The sequence below is a fragment of the Micropterus salmoides genome, unplaced genomic scaffold (genome assembly GCF_014851395.1).
Source record: "Micropterus salmoides isolate LMB-PRFRI ecotype aquatic unplaced genomic scaffold, ASM1485139v1 Ms_hic_scaffold_21, whole genome shotgun sequence".
Lineage (NCBI taxonomy): Eukaryota > Metazoa > Chordata > Actinopteri > Centrarchiformes > Centrarchidae > Micropterus > Micropterus salmoides.
In genome coordinates this window covers 19,380,727-19,406,376 of record NW_024041262.1, presented here as the reverse complement: position 1 = coordinate 19,406,376, position 25,650 = coordinate 19,380,727, and the positions used below count along the sequence as shown (strand labels likewise).

Below are 25,650 nucleotides of genomic sequence, written 5' to 3'. Positions count from 1 at the left end.
TTTTGCCACCGAACATTGTGTTCCTCACAATTGGCACTTTTGGTACAGGTTCAAAGTGGAAGGAGCCACTGCTTTGGAAGTATTTTTCCTTACACACTACCAGTCTCTTAAATATTTTAACAATACTACGGGTTTAATATATGGTCAGCAGTTTTAATTATTTCAACTTAGTTTCTAAGAAATCCTTTTATTTGTCTTTTTTAGTTTTAAAAGATCCCTCTAAATACTACCATATGAGCCTTAGCCACCATTGCTATGGAGAAGAAGCCAGTGAACGCTTCTAAAGAAGACTACTGTAATGCACAGCAATGCTGTGAACTAAATGCTAAAATCGGCATACTAAAGTGCACAAAATGACAATGATAATATGCTCATATGTAAGAGGTATATTATTTACCATGCTTACCATGAATTTACTGACACCACAAAAATTGGCACAGGGAAATTATATTCTGTGTACATATGAAATAGGTGGTCCTTGCAAGTGACCAAAAAATAGTGGTCTCAACTCTGACAAAAACAAGAATGTATGTGCTGGTGTGTTTGTATAAGGAGAAATAAGAGAGATTATTTATTCGTTTATTTGTGCAATACAAAGAGTATGATAAATGTTTTCAAAGCCAGTACTGTGCATACAACAGATTACTGTTATTCCATCAAATAAATACATCATGACATAATGTTGGCTAAAGCAAACAGCATTAATTACATTGCATCTTAGTAGAAAACAACTTGACATAAATGTTAAAATGATTGAAAACATTCCTGCAGTAATCCTGAGAGACAATGTACGATACATAAAGATATTTCATGGTAAAGACCATTTCCAATGTCATATTCGTGTACTACAATGTTACAATACAACCAGACCAGTGTCTACTACATACTGTGTTTCTGAACAGGCAAGTGCACATTTCCTCCTCATCTCTGCTAAAAGCAGTGTGGAAAGTGTTGATGATGCTACTGCAGGTGTGGACATAGACAGCAGGTACGATCAAAACTATGTTAAATGAATGGAACAGTTTCAGACGTTGAAATACAGTATGTTATTTCTTTAATTGACAAAGTAGTGCTTTATAGATTGAATCTTATGTCGTCTTGGCAAGTGTCAAATCTAGAACCATTTAAATGTATCATGCTTTTAGGGTTAAAAACTTCTTTGCACTTTTTTGCACCTTTTAGGCCAAGAGACACCTGCTTCATTATCCTTCCAAAACATTTAGTCATAGAATACATAAAGCACTTTTGTTTGACACAGGAATAGGGTCCACAGGCTAACAAGTGTACTGTCAGAATCAATGTGGCAAGCTCGGGGCTTGCCTTCCAGTCTTATTTTCAGGTATTCTTCAGCATACGTGTAGCAGGTCCGTATGTATAGGAAGTGTAGCGGACTGCAGTGAACACTACAGGAGCTACAGTAGTAGTATCAGCCTGCGAGTACCTTTACAATTGGAATGTCTGACTTTAAAATCTGTTTTTGCGGTCAAAAATAAAACATGTCAACATGTTTTTTTTATAAATTATTGTTACTATTTTTTATTATAAAAAGAAGAAAATGCTCTTGATTGTTGGATTGACAGTAGCTTAGAGGATCAGCCTCTACAGGGGAACAAACTTGTGCTATAGCTTACAGGCCATGAACAGGCTGTGTGTTGTTAGCAGATATTGAATAATACAGGCCAGACCAGCATTTAAATGGACCAAAGTGATGTTTGCACCTAAGTTATGCTGGTTAATGTGCTGCAGCTAACCAGCGAATTAGCTAATAACCTAATTAATTAAGCTAATTAACCAGCTGTCAGTGTGACTGTCTGCCTAGGCTGGATTGGTGACGTTACAGTTTTAAGAGATTATGATTTTAAATTTTAAAAAAGAGCAATTTATTGGCTGCATGGAAATGATAATAATGATAATTAGCTCTGGGTATAGCTAGTCATAGCAAAAGTAAAAGTTAATCATGTTTTCATTATGTAGCACTGATCATCTCTATGCATTGTTCCATTTTAAAAAGACAAAAGTTAAAAACAGACTGACCACTATTACATAGAAAATAAAGAAAACTATGTTGACTCTTTTAGCCACTCTGGTCCAATAGCCAGCCTTCTCCTCTTCCTTCGTGTCACTGAGGAGCAGGGTCAGTGTTTTCTCCATCCCTCTCAGCTCATCTGAAAGCCTCTCCAAGGCATGGCACCCCTCCGTTGATTTGGGGCTGTTGCTCTGCAAAAGTGGTTTAGTAAACTGGTTCATAGAATTATGGATTGTAATGTTATCAGCTGATACATTTGACAGTTAGCAGTTTGTGTCTATTATGATGAGAAGTACAACCCAATCCTAACCTCCTTGGCTACTGGTAGCAGTTCAGATGGAGTTTCATCAGTAGACACATCAGAGATACACGCACAGTGAGTCCATTTGTGCCCCTCTGGAAGGACAGTTTTTATCACATTCACATTCACATACAATATATTAATTAGAAAAATAACTGAAAGAACTGAAGAAATAAAAGAGAAGCTTCTATGCATCTGGATTGCATCATCCAATCCATTTCTAAGTTTGTATTAAGTCCTTCCTACTGATGTTGTCTGGTTAGGTTATCTGAAGTTATTGGCATGATGTCTTGCAATTTTAAGTATTTAAATTCTTTCTAGTCCACGTCTTTATTAAACAGGTTTTAAATCAAGTATCAGGTCGTTCAAGCCGTTGTGTGTCTGTACTCCCATATGTACATGAATGCGCTTTTTGGTTTGGATGCACAAGAAAAATATTTGCCCCTGGGCCAATCACAATTCTGTTACACTGCTGGTCTCACCTCTCCAGTTGCTGTGTTTGTTACAGTCCTCACTCAGGCTTTGTTCTCTGTCTGCCTTCTTATCTTGGGATTCAGAGTCTTTCTCCTTCAGATTCATTACCAAAATTGTCTCCAGGAGGCTGAGCATCATCAAACCAAAAATCCCAATACAGTAGACCGCTAAAGGGAGAAGGCAGCTTCATTTATGTGGACAAACTACACATGGAGTCAGTCTATGTGCTGTTCCTGCTCATACGAAGTGCACTCAATAAAGGAAAGAAGCTTCTTTACCTATAAGTGGAATCTTGTCTGATGAAGAAGGCAGAATTTCATTCAGAATAAGTTGTAACACAGTGACAGCAAGCAGCACAGTGACCTTGAAGCTGAGCTTCTCGCCCCCTCTGTCTGAGATCAGGAAGGAGGCCAAGTCCAGACACAAGAAGAACAGAACTGGCAGCACGAAGTTGACAACATAGAGCAAAGACCGCCTCTTCATGGTGATCTGTGAAATGAATGTTAAAGGGTCAGGTGGTTAATGTTTCTACACCTGCACATCTGACAAAGGCAACTGGAAACACAAGAGGTTCACAATTTGTAACAACAAAGCAATTGTAACAAGGAAATTATAACAATCAATCTCATGTCTGCAGTGTTAAAAGAAGCAACAAAGTCATCAAGTGAAAGGAGCATGCTGAAGTAAAAGTAAAATACAATAAAAAATAAAACTACTAGTTGCTGCTGTCTTTTTATATTTTCATATCAGTTCAAGAATGAAACTAAGGAAGGAAATATGGACAAAGGAAAGGGAAGACAGAAAAACCCATCTTTATCTAGTTATACGTACAGTGTAAATGATGATGTCTTGGCCAACCAAATCACTGGCATGGTTGGTGATAACTGTCATGTTGAGGAACAGCCATTCATACTGGGTCCGCATCACCTCACGAGACACCTCTGTGGCCTCTAAAGAGTTGTCACTTGCCTGGAGCCGAATGTCCTTGGCTGAGGTGGGAGGTAAAAGAACTATATGGTTGTTTTAAGTGAGATAACAAGGAATGATGATATGTGTTGGAAGCCTGCAAGCTGATGTTTGCAGCTCCCTTTACCACTGGTGGATGTTTGTTTGGTAGCCTGTTCAACAAGCAAAAGAGCAGCACAAGACATGTCTTCATACTTCATACAAGAAGGAAACCTTAGCTAGAAAGCTATTTTGAGTTTTAAAGCTTTTTTGACCTTTGTTTGAGGGTCTTTTTGTGTAGTGTGGCAGATTGATCTTTGGCTTTGACAGATTAAGTGAAAAAAAATGGCATTTTGTGAAGTGTTGCCTCAGATAATCTTAAGAAATAAAGTATATATGTAATTAATATTTAATTAATTTGGTTAATTGGTGGTGATAATAGTGGTAAATCAAAACCTACAGCTTAATGGACTTCCATTAAGTCGTCTACGTAGTAAGAGAACAAATGGTTTTCCTCTTAATGTTCCTCTTAATGTTAATGTCTTTTGTGCAACAATAAGCCCTTACAAACTCAAACATGCTTATAAACACAACTCTGCTGAACACTCTCACCAGTATGTATGACAGACTTGAAGGACAGGTTGCAGTACTGTATGTCGAAGGGGAACTTGTAAATGTGCATCCTGCATGTGCTGACCAGCACCTGGTCGTTCTGTACTTCGACGTCACCTTTATCATTGATTGTGAGATACGGACTCGGCGGGGCTTTGTCCGTCTCTGTCCTGTAAGAGAACATACAGACATGTGATCACAGACACTGACATGCACTGATATTTGTGCTCTGTTTTTCACCAAATTTAAAATCTGTATACCTCACTGTGTGGTAGGTAACTCACTGAAATGTACTGGAGGGTAACTTGAGATGCACCTTACAATGGGGTGGCACTTTTAATAAATGTCAAGTAGTGTTTTAGCAACCAAATGCTTCAGTTATTGTGCGAACAACACAATGCCCAATCACCCATTACTGCTATGCATGTGAATCAAAAACATGAAGGCACACTAAAATAACTGAAAATGTGATACTCATTTTGCTTTTACATTAGAATCTGGGAGCCATTACGTCAATCTACACATCAGAATTATGTGCTTATAATTATTTGTAATTCAAAAAAATCAATGTGTGTGTATGTGTGTGTTCGTGCACCAGGCAATTGCATTCAGACATACATTTCTTCAATAGTGAGATCCGGCTTCCACAAAACCTCCGTAGGAAGGGAAACATTATCAATTCCACAAAACTGTTTTGGATCCCAGGAAATGTATTCATTGTGCCACCTCTACAGAGAACAAAGCAGTAAGTAAAGGGGAAAGTGTGAGAGAGGGACAAAAAGGAAAAATAAATAGGCCATTTAAAGGATAAACATTTGAGTTTCCCAAGAAATGGAAATGGAAGATTTGCCAAAAAGTTCAGTCTTCATCATCTACTGAAAGAACTCACCACAACAGTCCAAACATAAGGAATGAATTTCTGGTCTTTCTCAACCTGTAAAAAGAAATATGTGTGAAAATCTTTCCAACCAGAAAACATGACAGCTCAACCAACACAGCCTGCTATTTGAAAAACTATATATTCTATATACTATATGACACAAGTTCAATCTTGACAAGACATGTTAAATCTACAGGAGAAAACTGAAGTAATAGATAAGAAAATTTATCTAGATCAAGAGGGCAATATTAAGTTAAATCTAGTGACAAAAGCCACAGCTAGCCATAACTAAAGCTGAACTATTACTTTCCCCCCTACATCTGTCAATTTTCATAAGACATAATCTTTGTAATTGAGTTTGTGGTAAACACATAAATAAGGCAGTATCTGAATCCAAATTTTGGGAACAAGAAAAATGAAAAACAAGTGTTTAGGGTATTTTTTTTGCAGGGTAAAAATAATGAGCCCCAAAAGGCATAAAATAAAGGCATTACAACAGATCTCTATCTTTTACACAGTTTGCCTGGCCAGCTGGAACAAATTTTCTTACCCACTTCATCATCAACCATTCATGTTTGCTGCATGAATTTGGCAACCAATTAAAGAGGTGGTATTATGCTCATTTTCAGGTTCAAAATCTCAATTAGTGGTTGTACCAGAACAGGTTTACATGGTTTAATTTTCAAAAAACACCATCTTTTTCTCATACTGCACATTGCTGCAGCTCCTCTTTTCACCCTATGTGTTGTACGCTCTGTTCTTGAGCTACATCTTACTTGTACAAAATCTTTGTTGGGAGTTGCACATGAGCAGTTCCCAGGTAAGGACTATTAGCCAATCAGAAGCAGTGAAGGGCGGGTCGTAAGAAACAAGGTAGTGTGATCCAAATCAAACCCGCTTCAGACTGCGACGCTAGCAGATGGTATAAGTTACTCACAAGTCCACATCCACAAAACATCATTGTTCCACATCTTACGATAAACCACCATATTTCAACAAAATTTTACATAAAAATTGGCCAAACAATTTGAACGTTTGCTCAGTAGCTTTCACATCAGGTGTAACATTAGCATTATAGTTAAACTTCAGCTGTGTTAGCCAACGTTTACAACAATTCCGCACTTGCTGCCTTGCCGAAAAATGCTACCATAGCGCAAATCGACAGACTCGACTCTACTCGGCCCTGCTCCGTTTTCCATTGCAGATAGTACCCAGAGACAGTACGTAGCTGGTCGTCATAGCAACGCCACATACAACTGCGGCGACATAATGTTCAATGCGACACACACACCAGCGATCCACACAGCTTTCTCTTTAAGTTAAAACGTTTCAACATTACTCAGAATGTAAAGACAGATAAGCGGTATGAAAACCTTCCAGCTGTGTTTTCCTCTGCCGTTGTTGCTGCAGCGGTCTTTGTGACGGTGGGAGCAGAGGGCTCTGTGAGCGGGCGGCTGGCCGGCCTCACAAGCATTCTCCCTCGGGTTGGCACAAACATCCCCCGCAGCCACTTGCGGAGCTCCTCAACTCCAAAATATTCAAGCACATTTTTGTTCCGCCATCACTTCTCATAATATATAATATTCTAAATCTACACAGCTGATTTCTCACCTCAAAACTTCTCAGAAGTAGATTTAGTGATGAAATTACATACAAAAACTGTAAAATATAAAACTTTCTGTTGCTGGCCTCTGTCTGGTGCACGCAATGATGATGCAGTGAATATTGTAAATTCTCTCTGACCAATAAGCAGTCTGTCGTGTTTTCACGTTACATTTTAGTTTCCCTCAGCTCGCTTGGAACCTCGATGGAGGTGAGGTGATACGAAAAAAAGTACCTGGAATCAGGTACAGGTGCAACATTTCTACAATGGAAAACCAAACAAAGGCGAGTCGAGCCAAAGGGCCTCCGCTCAGACTAGCTTGGTTTGAGGGCGTGCCTGACCCCGCTAGCCGCTTGGCAAACTTTATGACGCGTTTTCATTGTGACGTCACAAGTAAACGAAGTGAAGGACTGGACTACTAACCAGCTGTTTTCAAGTGGTTCAGAGCAGAGCTTTCTGTAGGAGATGGGAACTCCCTTTGGGCTGGACTTTGGGCTTTTTCACTTTGCAAACCTGTTACATGCACAAAAAAGATATATAACTCAATAAAGGAGAGGGAAAGAGCCAAAAAGCATAATACCACCTCCTTTAAAGTAAAAATCTGAACATATGAGACCAAAATAACCTCATCATCATAGAACTTCATTATTATAATTTGAACATTGACTGATAAAGCTTTAACTACTTACCACATCTAGAATAGCATAGAGCAGTACTTCCAGGTATACATGTGTGGGGCATTTGTAGTTTTTAACAGGCCGAGTCATGGAGTACAGCTCATTGTTTTTGGTCAGATTCAGGTGGTTTAAAACATCCTGATAACTGCAGTTACGCTCAGGGAAAACCCCATCTGCAGCAAAAACATAACAGAAACAGAAATTACTCCTAAAAGGAAAGTTTTCTTTTAGATTATGTTTGTGTGTACATCACATTTACTGTATGTGCTCTAAATTGCTAACACATTAATGTTAGCAATTTAAGACATTACTCTCTATGGGTGCTTCTGAATGTATTATCGAATGTGAAAAACACCATATATCTCCAGTAATATATGGAGGTTGTGGTCGCTGAAAGGCCATTATGAGATTGGTCTTGGCTGGACTGATGGGTTTTAGCTCATCAGCCCACTAATGATTTTTAAATGTGAGTATTATTACTGTTTAAATAAGGTTTTTTATATATTATGAAGGATGTGGGATTGAGTGAAGATTATGGGTGCATCAATCACAGGAACAAGTGCACAGTTAACTTAACCAACTAACCAATTTCTACTCTTGCTGTATCACTGTTAGGATTACATGTGACCGGGTGAAGGACTTATAAATTTGGGTGTGGTTTTTCTGGCATTCATGCATGACAAAGTCAGCCAGGCACATGACCCTGGCCAAAGCTCCTCCATAGCGTCAATTAATGTGGTAACCACCCTGACTCAGACTGAGCACTGTCCGACCAGCAGAGGGTAGCGTAAGCCCAGCAGTGTCTATTCAACGTATTCAACGGGCTTTCTCACACTACCTGAGATCCATCTGTAATCTGTTGCCCAAATGCTTGTTGCTCAAATCAAAACTTAAGGAAATCTTGAGGGTGATTAACTCCTGATTAAAGAAGTTGCAGAAGACATGAACACAGTTATTGAAGCTTGATCAAGCAGAAGCAATACAAGTGAATCACAGCGTACTGCCACCCACTTCTGAAGCATACTTCCTGCTGGGGAGTATTTAAATCCAAATGTGTCCCAATAGGGGTTTTTCACCTGGCTATGCATGTGGAAAGAGTCTGTTGGGTATTGTATCCTAAAGAAGAAACTATGCTTACCTAAGTCACTTTTGTATGTCACTCAGGTCACATTCAATGCATTCTACATCAGCCTGTTGAGTCTGGGGCAAAATGCGGCCTATCTCCAATGACCTTGGTCTACTGGAGATTATTGCTCTAAAAAAGACAGGCCATGACCTTCTGCTTTTAGGCTTGCAAGTGACCCAAACCTGTCTTGGGGAAGCCCATGTCATGTTACCTTAAACCTAAAGAAGGAAAATTCCTTCACAGAGACTAGCAGCATAATTTTCAAATCTGGATTTAACAACCTCATTGAGCTGGCAAAAGTTCCCCCAGGATGTTTTTTGTGTTATCTAATGTTTCTCTTTTATGGTTGCTGTAATATGCCACCTTTTCAAAAGGGAAATATTGATATTCTTTTTGTTCTAGTTTTTGTTTTTAACATTTTAGTATTACTCTGGAAATTAAAAAGGAAACACTTAAGACTGAAAGCACTGTGGTCACATTGGTTAATTCATTCACTATAAACACCAAGCACATACATGCAAATTACAAATAGAAAGCAACAGTGAAAGTCAGCGTGGCCTTCCACTATTTTTTTTCAAAAACATTAAATTCAGACCATGGGAATGCACACTGAACATTTTCCAAGCTTACCTGTGAGGAAGAGCAGAAAGAGGAAACAAGTAAGCACCATGACTGCAACTCCTGTGAGAATCCAAAGTCAGTGAGAGGTCTGTACTGTTAATGTGTATGCCTGTCCTCTCTGTGTTGTCTGGAAATGTCACCAAATCTGTAGTGGTAATAATACCACTGCCTCATACTGGAAAAGGGACGGGCAAACTGAATGACTGACCCTTTTATGTTTTTGGTAATCTCATTAGTCTGACAGCCATCCGAAGAGACGGTGGTCACTCCACAGCGGTCACCAAAGCATCTTTTAGCGGTCTTTTAGGGGAGGAACAGGAGCTGTGAAAGCCCAAAGTGAACTGTAATGACTTTTTGGTGGTACAAGTAAGTACAGTAAATGCAGCTAATAAACATTTTGTACACAAACCTTCCAGGCGAGAAATTCAATGAGGAATGGAGTCAGCTTCTCCTGTCTAGGATTGCTGTTATTAAAGATGGGGTAAGCGATTCTAATCCAATACATGTCTTTTTGTCAAATTCAGCAAATACTGTATGTCCTCAACATCAGCAGTGTTTGTACACAGCCCTGGCTCTGCCAAAAAACACTATTTAATCTGATCCAGCCACGAATTTATGTATCAGGTAACATTAAATTACTTGTCCCCGACGGCTTTCTTTTAGTTTGCCATGGCATGGCCGTCTCATCCTCTCTGCATGTTAGCTTTGCAGCAGCAGCTGGAGCGTAAGTATGCTAACCCACAGCTTAGCTATGGCAACAACAAGTTAGTTACTTTACTTGCAGTGTTGTTGGTTGCACTATTTCGAATTGCTTAAGCCACTGACTTTGGTATAAATTAAGTTATACCAGGGCTCTCAGGTTTTACCAAAAGTTTGGAGTGAGATGACGCGTGTTAGAGGAGGAGCCACTCAAATAGGCTATTTGCAGCAGCGGCCCCTCGGCCCCAGTCAACTGTCTCAAGTTTTTACTAACAGTTAAATTTGACCTATAGTTTATAATTGACCCGAACAAAGAGAAATTATAAAAACAGGTAAATCTGATAAAAGACTATTGATACTTTTATTTCAAAAATACAAATGTAGCCTATCAAAAATAAAAAGAGATTTGGCCCCAATTACTAGTTACTTAAAAAAATAGGCTTTTAGAGAGTTTAAATATGATGTTTTTATATAATTTTAATTACTTAACAGCTTATACAAGTCCAGCTGCTAGTACTACATCAGTTATTATCAGCTATTTGACAGAAACTGAATTGGGCTCTCTCACTATTTTCAGAATTTCTTTTACAATCGATTAATAGAGAAAATAATCAGCTGATTAATACTAAAAATAATCATTAACAGCAGTCTGATTAAAAAAATTGTTCAACAACAACCAACTACATTAATGCATGAGGAATAATAATCTAATAATATGATATAAAGGCTAATAGTATAACAGTCATATGGAACATTTTCTTTCTGCTTTGAGTAGGCTACTTTTATTTTTAATAGACTTCTTCTACATTTTCCTGCTTTTAGCCTAATAACATACTTTTACTTAACTTTTTCAATGCAGTACTTGAGTATTTTTACAGCGAGGTAGGCCTATTAGCACTTTAATTAAAAGATAAAAAAGAAACAAGGATCTGAATATGCCTAAGTAACTTTGTTCAACACTGGGTGAAAAAGCCAAAGCTTCTGGTTGTAAGAGGTTGGAGAGTTTTTGTCTGTATCAGTCATCATTTAGCATGAATTTGGCTACAGGATACTCCACAACATCAGCTGCTCTCACTATCTTTGATCACAGGCAAGTGACACAGCCCTGGTTATACTAATTAAACTCACACCACTCCAACAGACATTGGATAATAAAATATTGAAATTAGAGAGTACTCATATATTTTTGTACAGTATCTCACAAAAGTGAGTACACCCCTCACATTTTTGTAAATAGGCCTATTTGATTATATCTTTTCAAATGACACTTTGCTACAATGTAAATTAGTGAGTGTACAACAATGTACATTTGCTTTCCCCTCAAAATAACACATCACACAGCCATTAATGTCTAAACTGCTGGCAACAAAAGTGAGTACACCCCTAAGTGAAAAAGTGAAAATTGGGCCCAATTAGCCATTTTCCCTCCCCAGCGTCATGTGACTCATTAGGGTTACAAGGTCTCAGATGTGAATGGGGAGCAGGTGTGTTATATTTGGTGTTCGCTGGTCACTGGAAGTTCAACATGGCACCTCATGGCAAAGAATTCTCTGAGGATTTGAAAAAAAGAACGGCTGACCCTGAAACAGCTGCAGCATGGTAGCCAAGACCAAGCAGTTCAACAGGGCAGGTTCCACTGAGAACAAGCCTCGCAATGGTTGACAAAAGAAGTTGAGTTCACATGCTCAGCGTCATAAAGGTTGTCTTTAGGAAATAGTGCTACCAGCATTGCTGCAGATGTTGAAGCAGTGGGGGGTCAGCCTGTCAGTGCTCAGACTATACGCAGCACACGTCAAATTGGTCTGCATGGCTGTCATCCCAGAAGGAAGCCTCTTCTAAAGATGACGCACAAGAAAACCTGCAAACAGTTTGCTGAAGACAAGCAAACTAAGGACATGGATTACTGGAACCATGTCCTGTGGCCTGATGAGAGTGTGTCTTACTTACAGTCAAGCATGGTGGTGGGAGTGTCTGGTCTGGGGCTGCATGAGTGCTGCCGGCACTGGGGAGCTACAGTTCATTGAGGAAACCATCAATGCCAACATGTACTGTGACATACTGAAGCAGAGCATAATCCCCTCCCTTCAGAGACTGGGCTGCAGGGCAATATTCCAACATGGTAACGACCCCAAACACACCTCCAAGACGACCACTGCCTTGCTAAAGAAGCTGAGGGTAAAGGTGATGGACTGGCCAAGCATGTCTCCAGACCTAAACCCTATTGAGCATCTGTGGGGCATCCTCAAATGGAAGGTGGAAGAGCGCAAGGTCTCTAACATCCACCAGCTCTGTGATGTCGTTATGGAAGAGTGGAAGAGGACTCCAGTGGCAACCTGTGAAGCTCTGGTGAACTCCATGCACAAGAGGGTTAAGACAGTGCTGGAAAATAATGGTTTCCACCCAAAATATTGACTCTTGTGAAGAAGTTTTGGAGACTGATGAAGACTTAACATAGCGTGGTTTATTGAGCCCAGCCAATGAGATATAGTGCCAGCATACAACATGTGGACACGTCAAATACCAACACCAAATCTGAAGCATTACATCTTTTGGTCCCTTTCTTTCCCCTAGTGCCTGTAGGTTTCCCTATTAGGTCATCTTTAGCTTCCCTTAACCTAGAACAACTAATCTATCTGATGTTTAGACTCCAATGCTGCATCATATTGGAATCTATTACTAATCTGTGGAGCCAGTGAGTTCTTGTAAACATTCTTGTAAGACTCAACCTTGTAAGATTGCCAGAGAACAACGATATATGCTAGCCTGCTGCCTGAGCTACTGTCTCTACCGTACCAGTCTTACCGTCATCTCCCTAACAACGACAGTTACATGTGAGAAATAACTAGAGCTGGAAGGTCAGTGAACACTTGTAGGGTCAGCTAATGACTCTAAACTAGACCTGTCTTACCTTTCACTGTTACATCAATTAAGACACCTAAGAACATTTTTTAACATGAAGGAGGAAACAATGTTGATTGAGGCTCACAGTATGTCAGTTCCACGTGGCTCCTGAAATCTTTTAATTCAACCACGCCAAGGTAAATACAGTTTTCCATTTTACAGCACCTTTAAAGAAGCTACACTTTGATTTTAATATGTTTTATGTTTAAAATGAACTCACTAAACATGGTGCATATTACATATCAAAGGCTAATAATAATGTATAATACAGACTGGTGTCATAAGCTAATACAGAATATGTGTTTGACATAGACGTAGCAGTGTGTAGAACATGCAAACAACACTGCTGAGGGACTACATTTATCGAAACAGTTAATAACACATTTTTATCAGTTGGTTAAAACCCGGTGTAGAAATTTCTCAAGGCATGAGTACCATCAGGGCTGGACTGGTAACTTGACACACCGGGCAAAGGAGTAAAAGAGCTGTGGTGGCCAATGCCAGGCAGAGGAGGAGGCATGTGTTAGCTAAACAGAGGGATAAAGTGACAGGGCCGAGTGACAGAGAGAGCAGGAGGAGAGTGGAGGTGAAGCAGTAAGCATGAAATAGCTCAACCTGTAGGGAGGGTGGGGACACTGGGGACGCAGGGGACATGTAGCCACCACTTTCTGAAAGCATTTGTTAAAAATGTTCTGAAAAATGGCTTGCACCAAGAAATGTTGATTAACAAATAAAAATGCCATGAGAAAGGTTTATTTGCAGAATAATAAACCATCAGTGCAATGTAAATATAGAAAAAACCTTGCGTTGTAAAAGTAACTTAAAAATAATAAGCTACTGATTACTGCATTATATTTTATTATATTTTTATATTGTGAATTGTCACCGGCCACCTGAATTTTGTGCTTCCCTTTATAAAAATAAACACTTTTTTTTTTACCATACCAGAATGCAGGAAATGAAGTGTTTAATGCTAAAAATCTTGCAGGGGTGGACCCCCAGACCCCCCTATCAAACATTTCATCTATAAATATTTTTTGAAATAGCAGGCCTATTAAATACATATTCTTGTCTTGTAGTTATGGACAACAATGTTGTGCAAATTTTACATCTCAGTGTTTCATCACACCCCAAACCTGAACCCCTAAATGGATCAATGGTGTATTTGTGAGTGGGTGTCCGACATTTTGGTGGGCCGCCTCGGCCAAAAATGCCAGTGCCAAGTTTTTGTCCCAGTCCAGCCCCGCATCAGAACAATTTGTTAGAATAGGAGACTTGACTCTCAAAGGTCCACTACAACCTGCAAGGCAAGAGTCACATGACTGAAGACATCAGTAGGCTTTTCTTTGTAAGAAAAATTTACAACACATGTAATTCAATAATCCATACCAGATCAAATGTATCCATTGTATGATATTTACACTGTTAGGATTAAGCCAGATTTTTGCTCCCGACTAATATTACAATCAGGCCGACTTTCTGCCAGATCAGATGTTGTTAAACGTGCAGTTTGAGGGGGGTCACAACACCTGATTAATTGTCCATCAACACTGTCAGAAAATCATTTATTTGCAGGTCAAAATTTTGGGTCAGCTGTTATACCAATTTGGTTTGCTTAAAAAAGATCAGCTATAAACTTAAGTGAACTGAAAAACTGATCTTGACTGAGACTGCGCTGTGCTATAAAACGAGGGTCACGATATGGTAACCCTAGTGCTATAAGCACAGGCGGAGCCCTCTACTGGACTCTAGGGTACTACCTCCTCCAATCACATGCACGCACTTGCCCACTGAAATTTTATCGTGCATGTAGCTGACCAATAGGACGTCGCTACCGATACGTAGCGGAGCCCGTGTGAGATAGAACTTTCTGTTCACAGTGGAATAGCACAAAGTAATGCTGACTTAGAATGACATTAACAACAATAGTAATCATTTGATTGCAGAGGTTTTGTAATCAGCACAGTAAACTGCAGCATAAGTTGCTGTCAGTCTTCAAAAACAAATTTCCCTGTAGTTCCATGTAGTTGGTTCATAGCAACTGTGAACCCTCAATGGCATACATAAAGCAACATGGGGTAGATTTTTTTCTGCAACTACAGGGGTGAACACAGACAACAAATGTGTTAAGGTCCATGTTAAATGGAACAATGACTTCAATCAATCAACTGTAGCACTACTGATCATCTGCCTTGTACCACTTTAAAAAGATATAAGCAAAAAACAGACCGGCCACAGTGACATAGACAATGAAGAAAACTTTGTTGATTCTTTTAGCCACTCTTGTCCAGTAGCCGGGCTTTTGTTCTTCCTTCCTGCTGTTGAGGAGCACTGTCAGTGTTTTCAACACCTCCCTCAGGTCATCTGAGACCTTTTCAGAGTCATGGGACTCCTCTGTCAATTTGCTGCTGCTACCCTGCAGAGATAGTAAACTGGTAATTAATGAGATCATGGAACACAAGATTGCATGCTGCTATATTTAACACTTTAGTTTTTGTGTTTATAATATTGGGAATAAAATGGTTGGTCCAACCAAATTACAAACAAACATATTATCTCACTTACTATTATGGTATCTGATGTCATGCAAATTGTTTTTGGGTTGGTTTTAAGATAAGCCCAGCCCTGCCCTAGCCCGACAACGTCTGCAATTTTTCAGTGTGAGCCTGACCCGAGACCGACATCAATATCAAGCTCTCTCTGATGCACAGTCTCTGATGCGCGGTCTCTCAGATATACGCACACACACACGCTCCAACTTCTCCCTGCTCTGCTTGGTCAACTGTCCCTACATGCCTATTGCTCAGGCTTTGTAGAATATTGGCACCGTATGACGTGTATTTGATACTTTTTTATACAAGTAATATTCTGTGTGAAATAAATAAGCTGTTTCATAGTAGCCTATTTCAGTTTTGTGCAAGAGGAATTAAGGGCCCGCTTCACATTTGGTCTGAAAGCACCATTAACCCCAGTTGCTCCAGAGGTGTGTGACCTCTGGCATAAATAGCAATTGTAAGTCATTAACTGTTACCACAAATACCAAAAATTGGAATGCCTAACATTAACTGTTGTTGTATTAATTACTGTGAATTAAGTTTGAATTTGTCGTTCCATCATATTTTAACAATTAATTGGTTTCTGTTCTATGAGTATAGGCTTCGCCCTCTAAGAGCTGTCGCTATTGGGTTCATCCCGCACATGCGTAGTCCAGAAGATTTCTTTTGCGCCCATGTGCCGTGCACGGGACTCTCTCAGGTCCGCAAATAAGGTATATATTACCGGCGAGACAAGAGATCTGCTCCCCTTTTTTCTTCACCGCTGCATAGCAGTCACTTCAGAGAGCAGAGTAGCATCTAAAGAGCAATTTCTCCTACTAAAGAGCTTTTCCTATGGCTACTCACCGTTCTACCGTTGAGGTCCGCCGCTCGGAAGGAGTCCGCCTCTGCCCGTCCTGCCACGCCGGCTACATCATGGGGTTTGATCTCCACGCCCGCTGCGAGACCTGCCTCGGTCCTCAGCACGCTGGCCTGGCTCTGAATCCCCGGGCCTCGTGCCCCTACTGCGCACAGCTGCCCTTGGAGGAGAAGCGACGGCGGGTCGACGCCTTCGCGGCCCTGCAGGAGGAGGAGGATGACTATGCTAGCTGGGCTAAGCCAGTTAGCTTCACGGCGGACTTGCAGGGCTTGAGTCCTCTGACCAAGCGGCCCAAACACCCCCGATGGGCTTCAGTATAATATCACTTTGAAGGAAAGGTGCGCATTGTTTCATTTGTCCCTACTGTGCGGGACGGATGAAACACAACGACATACATTTAAATAGTTTTTTTAAAACTTTAGGATGTGTTAAAGTACTAACTAATGTTTTATGTGATCACGACCATGGCACATGGAACAATAAACCCAACTCGTCATTCAAAAAAAAAAGATCGCTTGAGTGAATTTACTTTCCGTGATTGAAAACAGCTTCTTTCGTATAACTCCGTGAAAGTGTGGTGTATCCACCTGATTTTTCCCTGTTCTGTTAAGTACTGTGTTCTGTATGTGCTGAGGTAGTTTGGCATATCAGACTTGTATGGGCTCCAAGAAAATCGCTGAGTTTCAATCGTCCCGGCTCTCCCCTACTTTGCGCTTTAGCTAATTATGTTAATTGTCCAACATATGCAAGTTAGTATCAAGATGTTTCTCAATGCTGGGGAACCATACTATACATTTCTAGCATAAAACATTTACAGATTCACCTTGCTGGCAAGCAATGTTGTATGTCGTCAAGTGTTCAGAAGGAAATCTGAGGTTTTTGCTCACAAGGATTTATTTTCAATACTTTCACCTCATTATTTCCTCATTAAGTCTCCTTTAATTTGGGTGAACCAACCACTTAAAGGGAAAACCTTTGTGTGCTAACCTCTTTGGCCACTGACAGCAGTTCAGATTGAGATTTAACAGTAGACACGTCACAGGCAGACCCACTTTGAGTCCATTTCTTGTCTGAAAGGATATGTTTCACACAAAGATGGTTGTATATTCAAAATAATATAATTAACCAGTGTGTTAAGTTGTAAATGTGTCAGTGAGTACTCAAATCCTAAAGGCGTACAACTTAATATTATTTTACTTTCTATAAAGATCAGTAATAACGGTAGTAAACTGAAAAACAAGTAGAAATCTATGCTTAATCTCACCTCTCAAACAGCTGTGTAAGTTGACACTGCCATGTTTGTCCCCACAGTCCTCACTCAGGCTTTGGTCTTTGTTTGCCTCATTGTCTTGGGATGCAGAGTCTTTGTCCATCAGATGCATCACCAAAATCGTCTCCAGGAGGCTGAGCATCATCAATGCAAAACTCCCAATACAGTAAGTCACTAAAGGGAGGAGGCAGCATCATTAATGGACAAATAACACTGAGTCAGCATGTGCTCTGTACTCTGAGCTCCTTTACCTATAAGTGGAATCTTGTCTGACGTGGCAGGCAGAATTTCATTCAGAATAAGTTGTAACACAGTGACAGCAAGCAGCACAGTGACCTTGAAGCTGAGCTTCTCGCCCCCTCTGTCTGAGATCAGGAAGGAGGCCAAGTCCAGACACAAGAAGAACAGGACAGGAAGCATGAAGTTGACAATGTGCAGGAGAGACCGCCTCTTCATGGTGATCTGTGAAATAATTTTTAAGGGTCAGGTGGTTAATCTGCCTACTCCTATACTTTTCAGCTTGCAGTATGTTTCCCTGCCCGTCTCATTTGTTCTTTAGGTTATTGCAAGGGATTTACTTAATGTACATTACCTTCACAGTAACAAGCAGCAGACAGACACATCTAGCAACTAGGTGGCAAACATAGTGAAGCATTTAGCAGCAGCCAGATATTTTTCTAAGTAGCTTGTAGAGACCAAAAACAGAAATAGTGCACAAGGAGCAAATCAAAATGGCAAAAATTGTCTTTTACATGTCAGAGTTGATCATGTTAGTTAATTTTGTAAATGTTTAAAGGGGACCTATCATGCTTTTCCATTCCATTTTGTGGCATATTTACAATGTTAAAATGACAGGTGTCAAACTTCAAATAATGAGGTAAAGGTATTTAAAAGAAATCCCTGTTCTGAACACCAGATTTCTATATATGGTCATTAGCTCCAAGCGCAGAATGGCATCCTCCTGCCAACTTGGTAAACACAGAAGACAATGGCCAATCAGAAGACAGCATCTACAGCATGTTTCAGACAGAGGCTATAATTGGTCATCTGCAGCTAACACTGCCTCTTTTATGTGAACACGCTCACAGCTGGATTGGGAAACCCTGGGTTGAGTTAACGAGTTGATAACCAGCTTTGTGGCATCACTTATTCTGACCGCGATTGTTAGGGTTAGGTAAGCCAGATAACTAAAAGATATCCTGGTGTGTTGAACTCACATTGTGGTACAGGCCATTGGTCAGAAAGGCCACCTCCATCTTGGCCAACCCATCCTACCCTGTACCAGGAATTCCACCTTCCACCCTCTGGGTGGAGCTTTGTGGTCAGGAGAGATGGAAAATAGTTTCAAGCTCTGGATGTTTGTATTGAGAAATACTTACAGTGTAAACAATCATGCTTTGTTCAATGCCAAGAGTGCTGACATTTTTGTTGGTGATGCTCATGTTGATGAACAGCCACTCGTACTGGGTCCGCATCAACTTGTGTGACCACCTTAGGACTTCTGAAGGGCCTAAAAGTTCATGAAGCTGTATTTCCTCGACTGTGTTGGGAGATAAAAGTAAAACTGAGGTTTCTTCAGCAGCTCAACAAAGGAATGTATAAATATGGCATCTTCTGGTGTGTGCTCATGTGACAACAGTTAAGACATTACAACAAGACATACAAGAACATAACAGATTACAGGCTCACCAGAGTGCATGACAGACTTGAAAGATAGGTCACAGCTCTGAATGTCAAACGGGAATTTGTAAACTTGCATCTTGCAAGTGCTAACCAACACCATATCATTCAGACGTCTGACCGTACCGGAATAAAAAACTCTGAGAAAAGGACTCGGAGGAGCCTTATCCATCTCTGTCCTGTATGAGAAATCACACACAATGACAAAAGCTTTATGTTTCAAATTAAATTATACCTTAAAACAAATCTACAGCATGACGCAAATTATTATTTTAAGTCTTAAACTTATTTTTCTATAAATATAGAAAATGTTATCTGCCTGTACTAACATTTTTGTAAATGTTTTATTCATACTGAATTACTGTACTTATTGGGTACATGTATGGTGGCCCAGAGGTGTCATACAAAAGCCACAACACAAATACATAAGCCACAAGTCAGTGTTTGTTTTGTCCGTTCAGGGCTACTATGGAAAAATGGCAGTGACATGACAGACTCCATGGGAAAGGACATGCTCCCTATGTAGATATAAAGGGTTCATTAAAGTGTAACACAGAGAAGTTGAGTTTGCCTTGCACTGGATTAGGTGTAAAGACAACTACAATCACCTAAATTTACATATTTGTAATACATATTTTAAATAAACACTGCATTGAAAATGTGATTGCATTAATATTTGGTATCCAAATGCTTGAGTTTTTGTGCCATTTCTAAACAGTAATATGAGACTATATCACCAGTTACTGTTGTGAGTCTGCAGATTTGTGACATGCAAATACAGTACATTAAAACTTACATCTCTTCAATAGTTATATCTGGCATCCACAATGCTTCAGTAGGAACTGATAAATAATAAAGTCCACAAAAATGTTCTGGATGCCACTTAATGTGTTCATTTTCCCAAGCCTACACGGGTAAACAAGGGAGGGAGGAGATAAAGAATGAAAGAGAGAAAGAGAGAATAGATGCAATTTAGAGAGAAAAAAAAAAAGGAGTTTCCACTAAAGATAGGCAGGTGAGAATGATCAAAAAGATCTGTCCATATAAGAGAGAACTCACCATATAAATCCAAACATAAGGAATGAAAGTCTGGTCAAACACAGTATGTGTGAAAATCTTTTCCACAGCACAACTATCATCATAAGCTGACCATACACACAGCAAAACTGATAAAACAAAGCGCTGTGCTGGTTTTTAATATAAAAAACAGTTCACACAAATCTGTCTTCAACACAACGCAAGTTTAGTTAATACACATCAAATCTAAGCACAAAACCCCAAAAGGCCACACAGTGCTCCAAATTTGTTAATTAGGGATCCAAGCCCGAGACGGGCATGGGAACCCTATTGTAATCCTAAAGATTTTTATTATTCTTCCGCCGCTTAAAGTGATACTGCAGCCTAGACGGCAAGTGCTACAGATGCCAAACTCATAGGGTAGGTCCAAACCCACGCGAGTACCTCATGTGCAACAATTCACACACTTCTACCTCTAGACGGCGCTATAAGCAAGATAATTGCGTTTGGGCTTCGAACTCCTGCATACAAAGGCGCATTTCAAAAACCTTATATCCACATGTGTTCAGGGGATTGAGCTGAATCTCCCGCTATAGGCCACGCCCACTTCCACCGCCTAGATTTTATTTTATTTTTTTCCACAAAAACTGAAAAACCTATTTTAATCAACTCCTCACCAGCAGTAAGTCCAATCAGCACCAAAATCTGGACCAAGCTGATAAAAGTTTGTTGAGGAAATTTTGATCTGCGAAATTATTTCAGAATAATAAGCTAAGAAATGTTTGCAAAAAACTCTAAAAACAGGAAATAACATTACTCTTTTACTCATAGTTCTGTTTTTTGCAGGCAAAATGTTTCTGTGTTTGTGAATTATTAAACAAACAAAACCATCTTAATTTTGGGTTAAAATTGAATTAAAATTGTTTGTAATGGGTATTGTGATGGCCACAGCCGTGGCCTCACAACCAGATGAAGAGCACTAACCTCATGAGTTTATGCTGTGTTCTTTAGGATTAGTTTATATACCTTCTTCATACACATTAGATATTTGTTGCAAATATTTATTTGGTTACAAATAAACTTACAGGACACTTAGTTCATTTCACATTCACAACATTATTTAGTTGACTATACAGAAGCATCTTTTTGGAGTGCGCACCATTAGTTACTTTTGGATTGTCATTTTGTTATAATTTTGTTTCTGAGTTTACCAGTGTTGGATGCCACACCCAGGAGAGATCCAGGAAGTCTGCTAAAGTGTTGGTGCTTGGAGCAGGAGTAGCTTTATAGGGGAGGTGGCCTAATTGGACACTACCACTGCTTGCTATGTCTGGGGGGTGGTTTTATTCTCTCCTTAAATATTTTGGGGTTTAGATTTATATTATATTTGAGTATTTTGAGTAAAGGTTAATTAAATGTTCATTTCTTTTAGAATAAGTTTTTAGGTAGGTTTTGTAGTTATGTAGTAGCGTTGTGGTTGTTAGTCTTTCCATGTGTGTCAAAACTGGTCTGATCAGCCAATATAAGTCCCCTTTGTTTCTTGTATAGGAGGTCAGTTGTATTTTTGAGTCTCTTATGTTCAGAGCTTTAGTTACCGTTTGTTTATTTGACCTCTTTTATGGGCCCGAAACTTTATCTTTTATTGTAATGATTTTTTGGTAAATAAAAACCCTTCTTTGAATTTCCCTCTTGACTCCTCATGCCTAACTGCCTGGTCCCTCACAGGTATAAAATTACTGATTTTCTTTTAGTATTGCATTATATTATTGCGTTACAGCAAAAAGCAATATGTTGCTGTAATTGCGTTACTTTTGTAAAGCGTTACTCCGAACACTGAGTAACACCATGGAAGAGGAGCATACTAACAAAACCTAACTGAGAATACATGATAAACATTAACACACACTAGGAAGAGTTTAAAAAGAATACAACAGGAAAAACGCCAAAACCATGACAGTTCTGGGAGATGACCCGGAGGTCTACACGTCAGGCTGAGCAGGTCAGGAGGGCAGCTTGGGGGTTTAGCCAGCAGAGCAAGTCAGGGGGTTGACCAGGGAGCCAAGAGCAAGGGCAGAAACCTGCAGGAGGCCAGCGATGAGGGCTGGACCACTATGGATGCCTCTCTGTGTCACTGTTGGCTCCTTTCCACATGGCTTTGAGCTCCACCAGGTCTTAAACTAAATCCACCAGTTCACACTAACAGGATATGAGAGTATCAAGTGTAAGTAAAGCAATTTACTTCATTATCTTCTCAAAACATGAGAGCTGTAGAACAAGCTGTAGGCTATGTAAAGTTGATCAAAAATGAAATCAAATAGTGTTTTACTTTACTGACTGAGATAATTCTGTTGATGCTACATGTGTTTTGTTTTTACAGTAATTAAACAAAAATCTACTATGATAGTAGCAGAAATAATTACCTGGAGATGATAAAAATAATGCAGAACAATCACCAACACTAACAGGCACTAATAATTGTGTATCAACCAACCAGACTGCGACAGCAAGTCATGACAAAGTCTGTAGGCAGAACAAACAGGCTAACAAGCACTCAATATAGTGCTGAATCAACTTGTTCTCACTCCCAAGTCATCACATATGAATGCATGGTCAAGACCCGTCAGCGTCAGTTTGAAACGCACTGGGGATCCCCATAGTGTCAAAGGTCAATGCAGTAGGGAACGGCCTGTATCTTCAGTTTTGGACGGTAACTTAGGTATATGATATTTAATAGAAAAGACTGAGTAAAGAGGCAGTTGCAGTGGATGGAGGGCCAGAACCTGGGCTTTCAATCAGGAGACCGGTGTGAGCATGTGTTGGCTGAATGGTACATCTGGTTTGGTATTCTTTTGACATACACATTGCAATTTGTATCATTATTTAGGATTGTAAAGCATCCATTTATATCGCTGGCAGTTAGTTTGGTTACATATAAAAAATGATTAGGCAGAAGAAGTTGAGAGCTTTTGAGTGCTAGTATATGGCTATTTCCTAGAGACAGAAAGTGTCAGGTTTGGCTGATGCAGATGCAGGTAAAGTGAGAGTGTTGACGCAAATGCAGACACCGACAAAACATGCAGGATGCAGTTCTTGTGATTTATAAAAAAAAATAACTAACTATACAGGCTTGCATTGAAGCACGACAGATGTCCAACAAAAGCAGAATCCAAAAGTAGTAATTCCAGAAACAGCACAGAGTAATTCAAAACACAGAGGCAGGACAGAACATTCAACATTCGGCGAGGACAAAAAGGACTGAACAGAAATGAGCACATTAAATACAGGGGTAAATGAGCAGGGAGAAAGTGAACAGGTGAATCAGATCAGGAATGATCAAACAACAGGAAACAAAGCTAAACATGTAATCCAGACAGCAATAACTTCAGAGTAAAACAGGCAATAGAGCTGGCGACAATACACGAGGACAAATGTAACAAAATACAACAGAGAGCATGGAACAGGAGCATGCAAACAAAATGTAGTGAACAACGGTGTGGATTTGTGCATTTTATATTGAATAAATTTGGAGCTACTCCAAATTCCTCTATCCTCTCCCAGAGAAGAAGGGGGGGTGAAAGTTGCTTTCTCTAAGTGCTATCCCTGACCATAAAACTGGCACCCTTTTGATTCCGAAGCTGATAACGCGGGGCCTGACTGTTAAACTGACAAAGGGACACGAACCAGCGATTAGAATTTCCCTGAACAGCCTATCAAAACTGCCCCCCCCCCCCCCCCCCACACACACACACACATGTAACAGTGGCAACTGACCTTGCTCTGTGTTTTATTACCCCATCAAAGGGATACTCCTTGTCTCACCTAAGTGTGACATAATCCAGGACAGCCGAACTTTAAATAACCAAAGACTGCAGTCTCCAAAGACTCAAAGCTAGTTACCTGATACTTTGCCTCTATTTGAGTAGTTATGTTAACATGTTGTTACTATCTGTTGTTGATATTAGTGCTGAAAAGAATCTAAATAAGTTACTTTTACAGTGTTTTTTATTTTCAGCAAGACACTCCCTCATCTAATGTAATCAATGCTTGTTCATAATACTTTCTTACAAAATTCCTTTAGAAATGATGATAAAGAAATGTTTTACTATACTCTTAACCGCCAGCTTGAATTTAAGGATGAATCAACAATAATTCCCCGGTTCCTAAGGAGAGATGATCTTGGATTAATCTAAGCTTTCCTCATGTAACCTGAGCTCCCCCAAGTGGACAAAATAAGTCTTATATACCCTCGTTGGAAATGCCGTTAAATGTATAAATCCTGACCAATAATGTGACAATTGTTTCCTGTTACCAAATGCTTAACTTAGAACAGTACAACCGTTTGACCATTGAGGTTCGATTGTGGAAAATATTTGATTATAATACGCGCAAATAGATTTCTTTTCTTTTAGACATTAAGTTTAGAAAGGCAGTCCCTCGGGAAACCTGAAACGCCCTCTGGGGAACCACGCCCCAGGCAACAAAAGAGCGACACGCAACGTCGTTCACTCTACTCTCTTCTCTCTCTCCCTCTCGGCTATCTGCCCTCTGGACGCTTCGGCACGCGTCCGGCGTGCCTTGCCAGGCAACGGCCTAAGAGTTCGGCCAGCCGTTTGTTCGTTTGAAGCTACACACGCGAAGTGCCGCGACATCGATCTGCCACTCAGTTTGTTTTATTTTCTTTCTTTCTTTTGTTTTGTTAAAGTTATCAGTCCGTTACTGGACTAATTCAGGAACGACCAAGTTCCATTTTTAAGCTTTTTCATCGAGCCAACTTCACCGAGGTCAGACCAAGCCATGTGGTCTCGCCAGCGGCAACGAAGGAAACCTGAAAACAGCCGAATTGCCAGATGGAGGACGGCGTTTTCTTCAGTCAGACACAGAGAACCCCGGAGACTCCCTAGCAAAAAGCCAGGATCGGGCAGCTAGCGTGGGACCCGTGCAACAGGCCAAAGCAGGCCGTCGACAAGCCGTAAGACCTAACCAACATTCTGTGGTCAGAGATTTCCTTTTAACTCCTAAACTCATAGCGTTAGCTTACTTTCATTAGTTCCCCTCTGCCGTATGAGTCAAATGCTTCCCACAATTGCACCTCCAGGCTCATTGTGCCGCCATTGTTTATTTACCCGTTTATATCACATTAGTTAGAGAATAAATTCACTGTAATATAATCAAGAACTGTGTGTGTTGCCTATTTCTACGTCCCTGCCAAGAGAATTGACCCTTTAGATATGAGACTGATTGATTTAAGATAATTGAGCGATTTTTAACTAACTGATCACTAGTAATACTTGCATAATTATTAAAAAAAAATAAAAATTACTGTCCTTTGCAGAGGAAATAATCATTACCATTAAAAAGAAAAAAATGACAGAAAATGTAAAGCTTAATTTAAAACTTACCACAT

The 25,650-nt window shown here is 39.9% G+C and overlaps 2 protein-coding genes across 5 annotated transcripts; both read right to left on the bottom strand.

Moving 5' to 3' along the window:
- Positions 1–1,897: 1,897 nt before the first annotated feature.
- On the bottom strand, positions 1,898–9,464 carry LOC119916526 (5-hydroxytryptamine receptor 3A-like). Its single transcript, XM_038736567.1, has 10 exons — positions 9,260–9,464; positions 7,531–7,691; positions 5,248–5,292; positions 4,977–5,086; positions 4,359–4,528; positions 3,633–3,790; positions 3,080–3,290; positions 2,810–2,968; positions 2,337–2,422; positions 1,898–2,217 (listed from the first exon to the last, which is right to left on the bottom strand). The coding sequence occupies exons 1-10, from the start codon at positions 9,312–9,314 to the stop codon at positions 1,987–1,989; spliced, it is 1,386 nt and encodes a 461-aa protein (XP_038592495.1). The 5' UTR covers positions 9,315–9,464; the 3' UTR covers positions 1,898–1,986.
- A 4,324-nt stretch (positions 9,465–13,788) lies between these two features.
- LOC119916576 (5-hydroxytryptamine receptor 3A-like) lies at positions 13,789–23,824 on the bottom strand. Of its 4 annotated transcripts, none has more exons than XM_038736627.1 (8): positions 20,289–23,824; positions 20,026–20,135; positions 19,239–19,408; positions 18,929–19,089; positions 17,801–18,011; positions 17,544–17,723; positions 17,267–17,349; positions 13,789–15,281 (listed from the first exon to the last, which is right to left on the bottom strand). In XM_038736627.1, the coding sequence occupies exons 1-8, from the start codon at positions 20,289–20,291 to the stop codon at positions 15,042–15,044; spliced, it is 1,158 nt and encodes a 385-aa protein (XP_038592555.1). In that variant the 5' UTR covers positions 20,292–23,824; the 3' UTR covers positions 13,789–15,041. The 4 variants fall into 4 exon arrangements, 3 of the variants coding, with proteins under 3 accessions (XP_038592555.1, XP_038592556.1, XP_038592557.1); XR_005447112.1 differs by lacking the exon at positions 17,267–17,349 and adding an exon at positions 16,267–16,479 and having other exon boundaries at positions 15,148–15,281; XM_038736628.1 differs by having other exon boundaries at positions 20,026–23,824.
- Between the last annotated feature and the right edge of the window lie 1,826 nt (positions 23,825–25,650).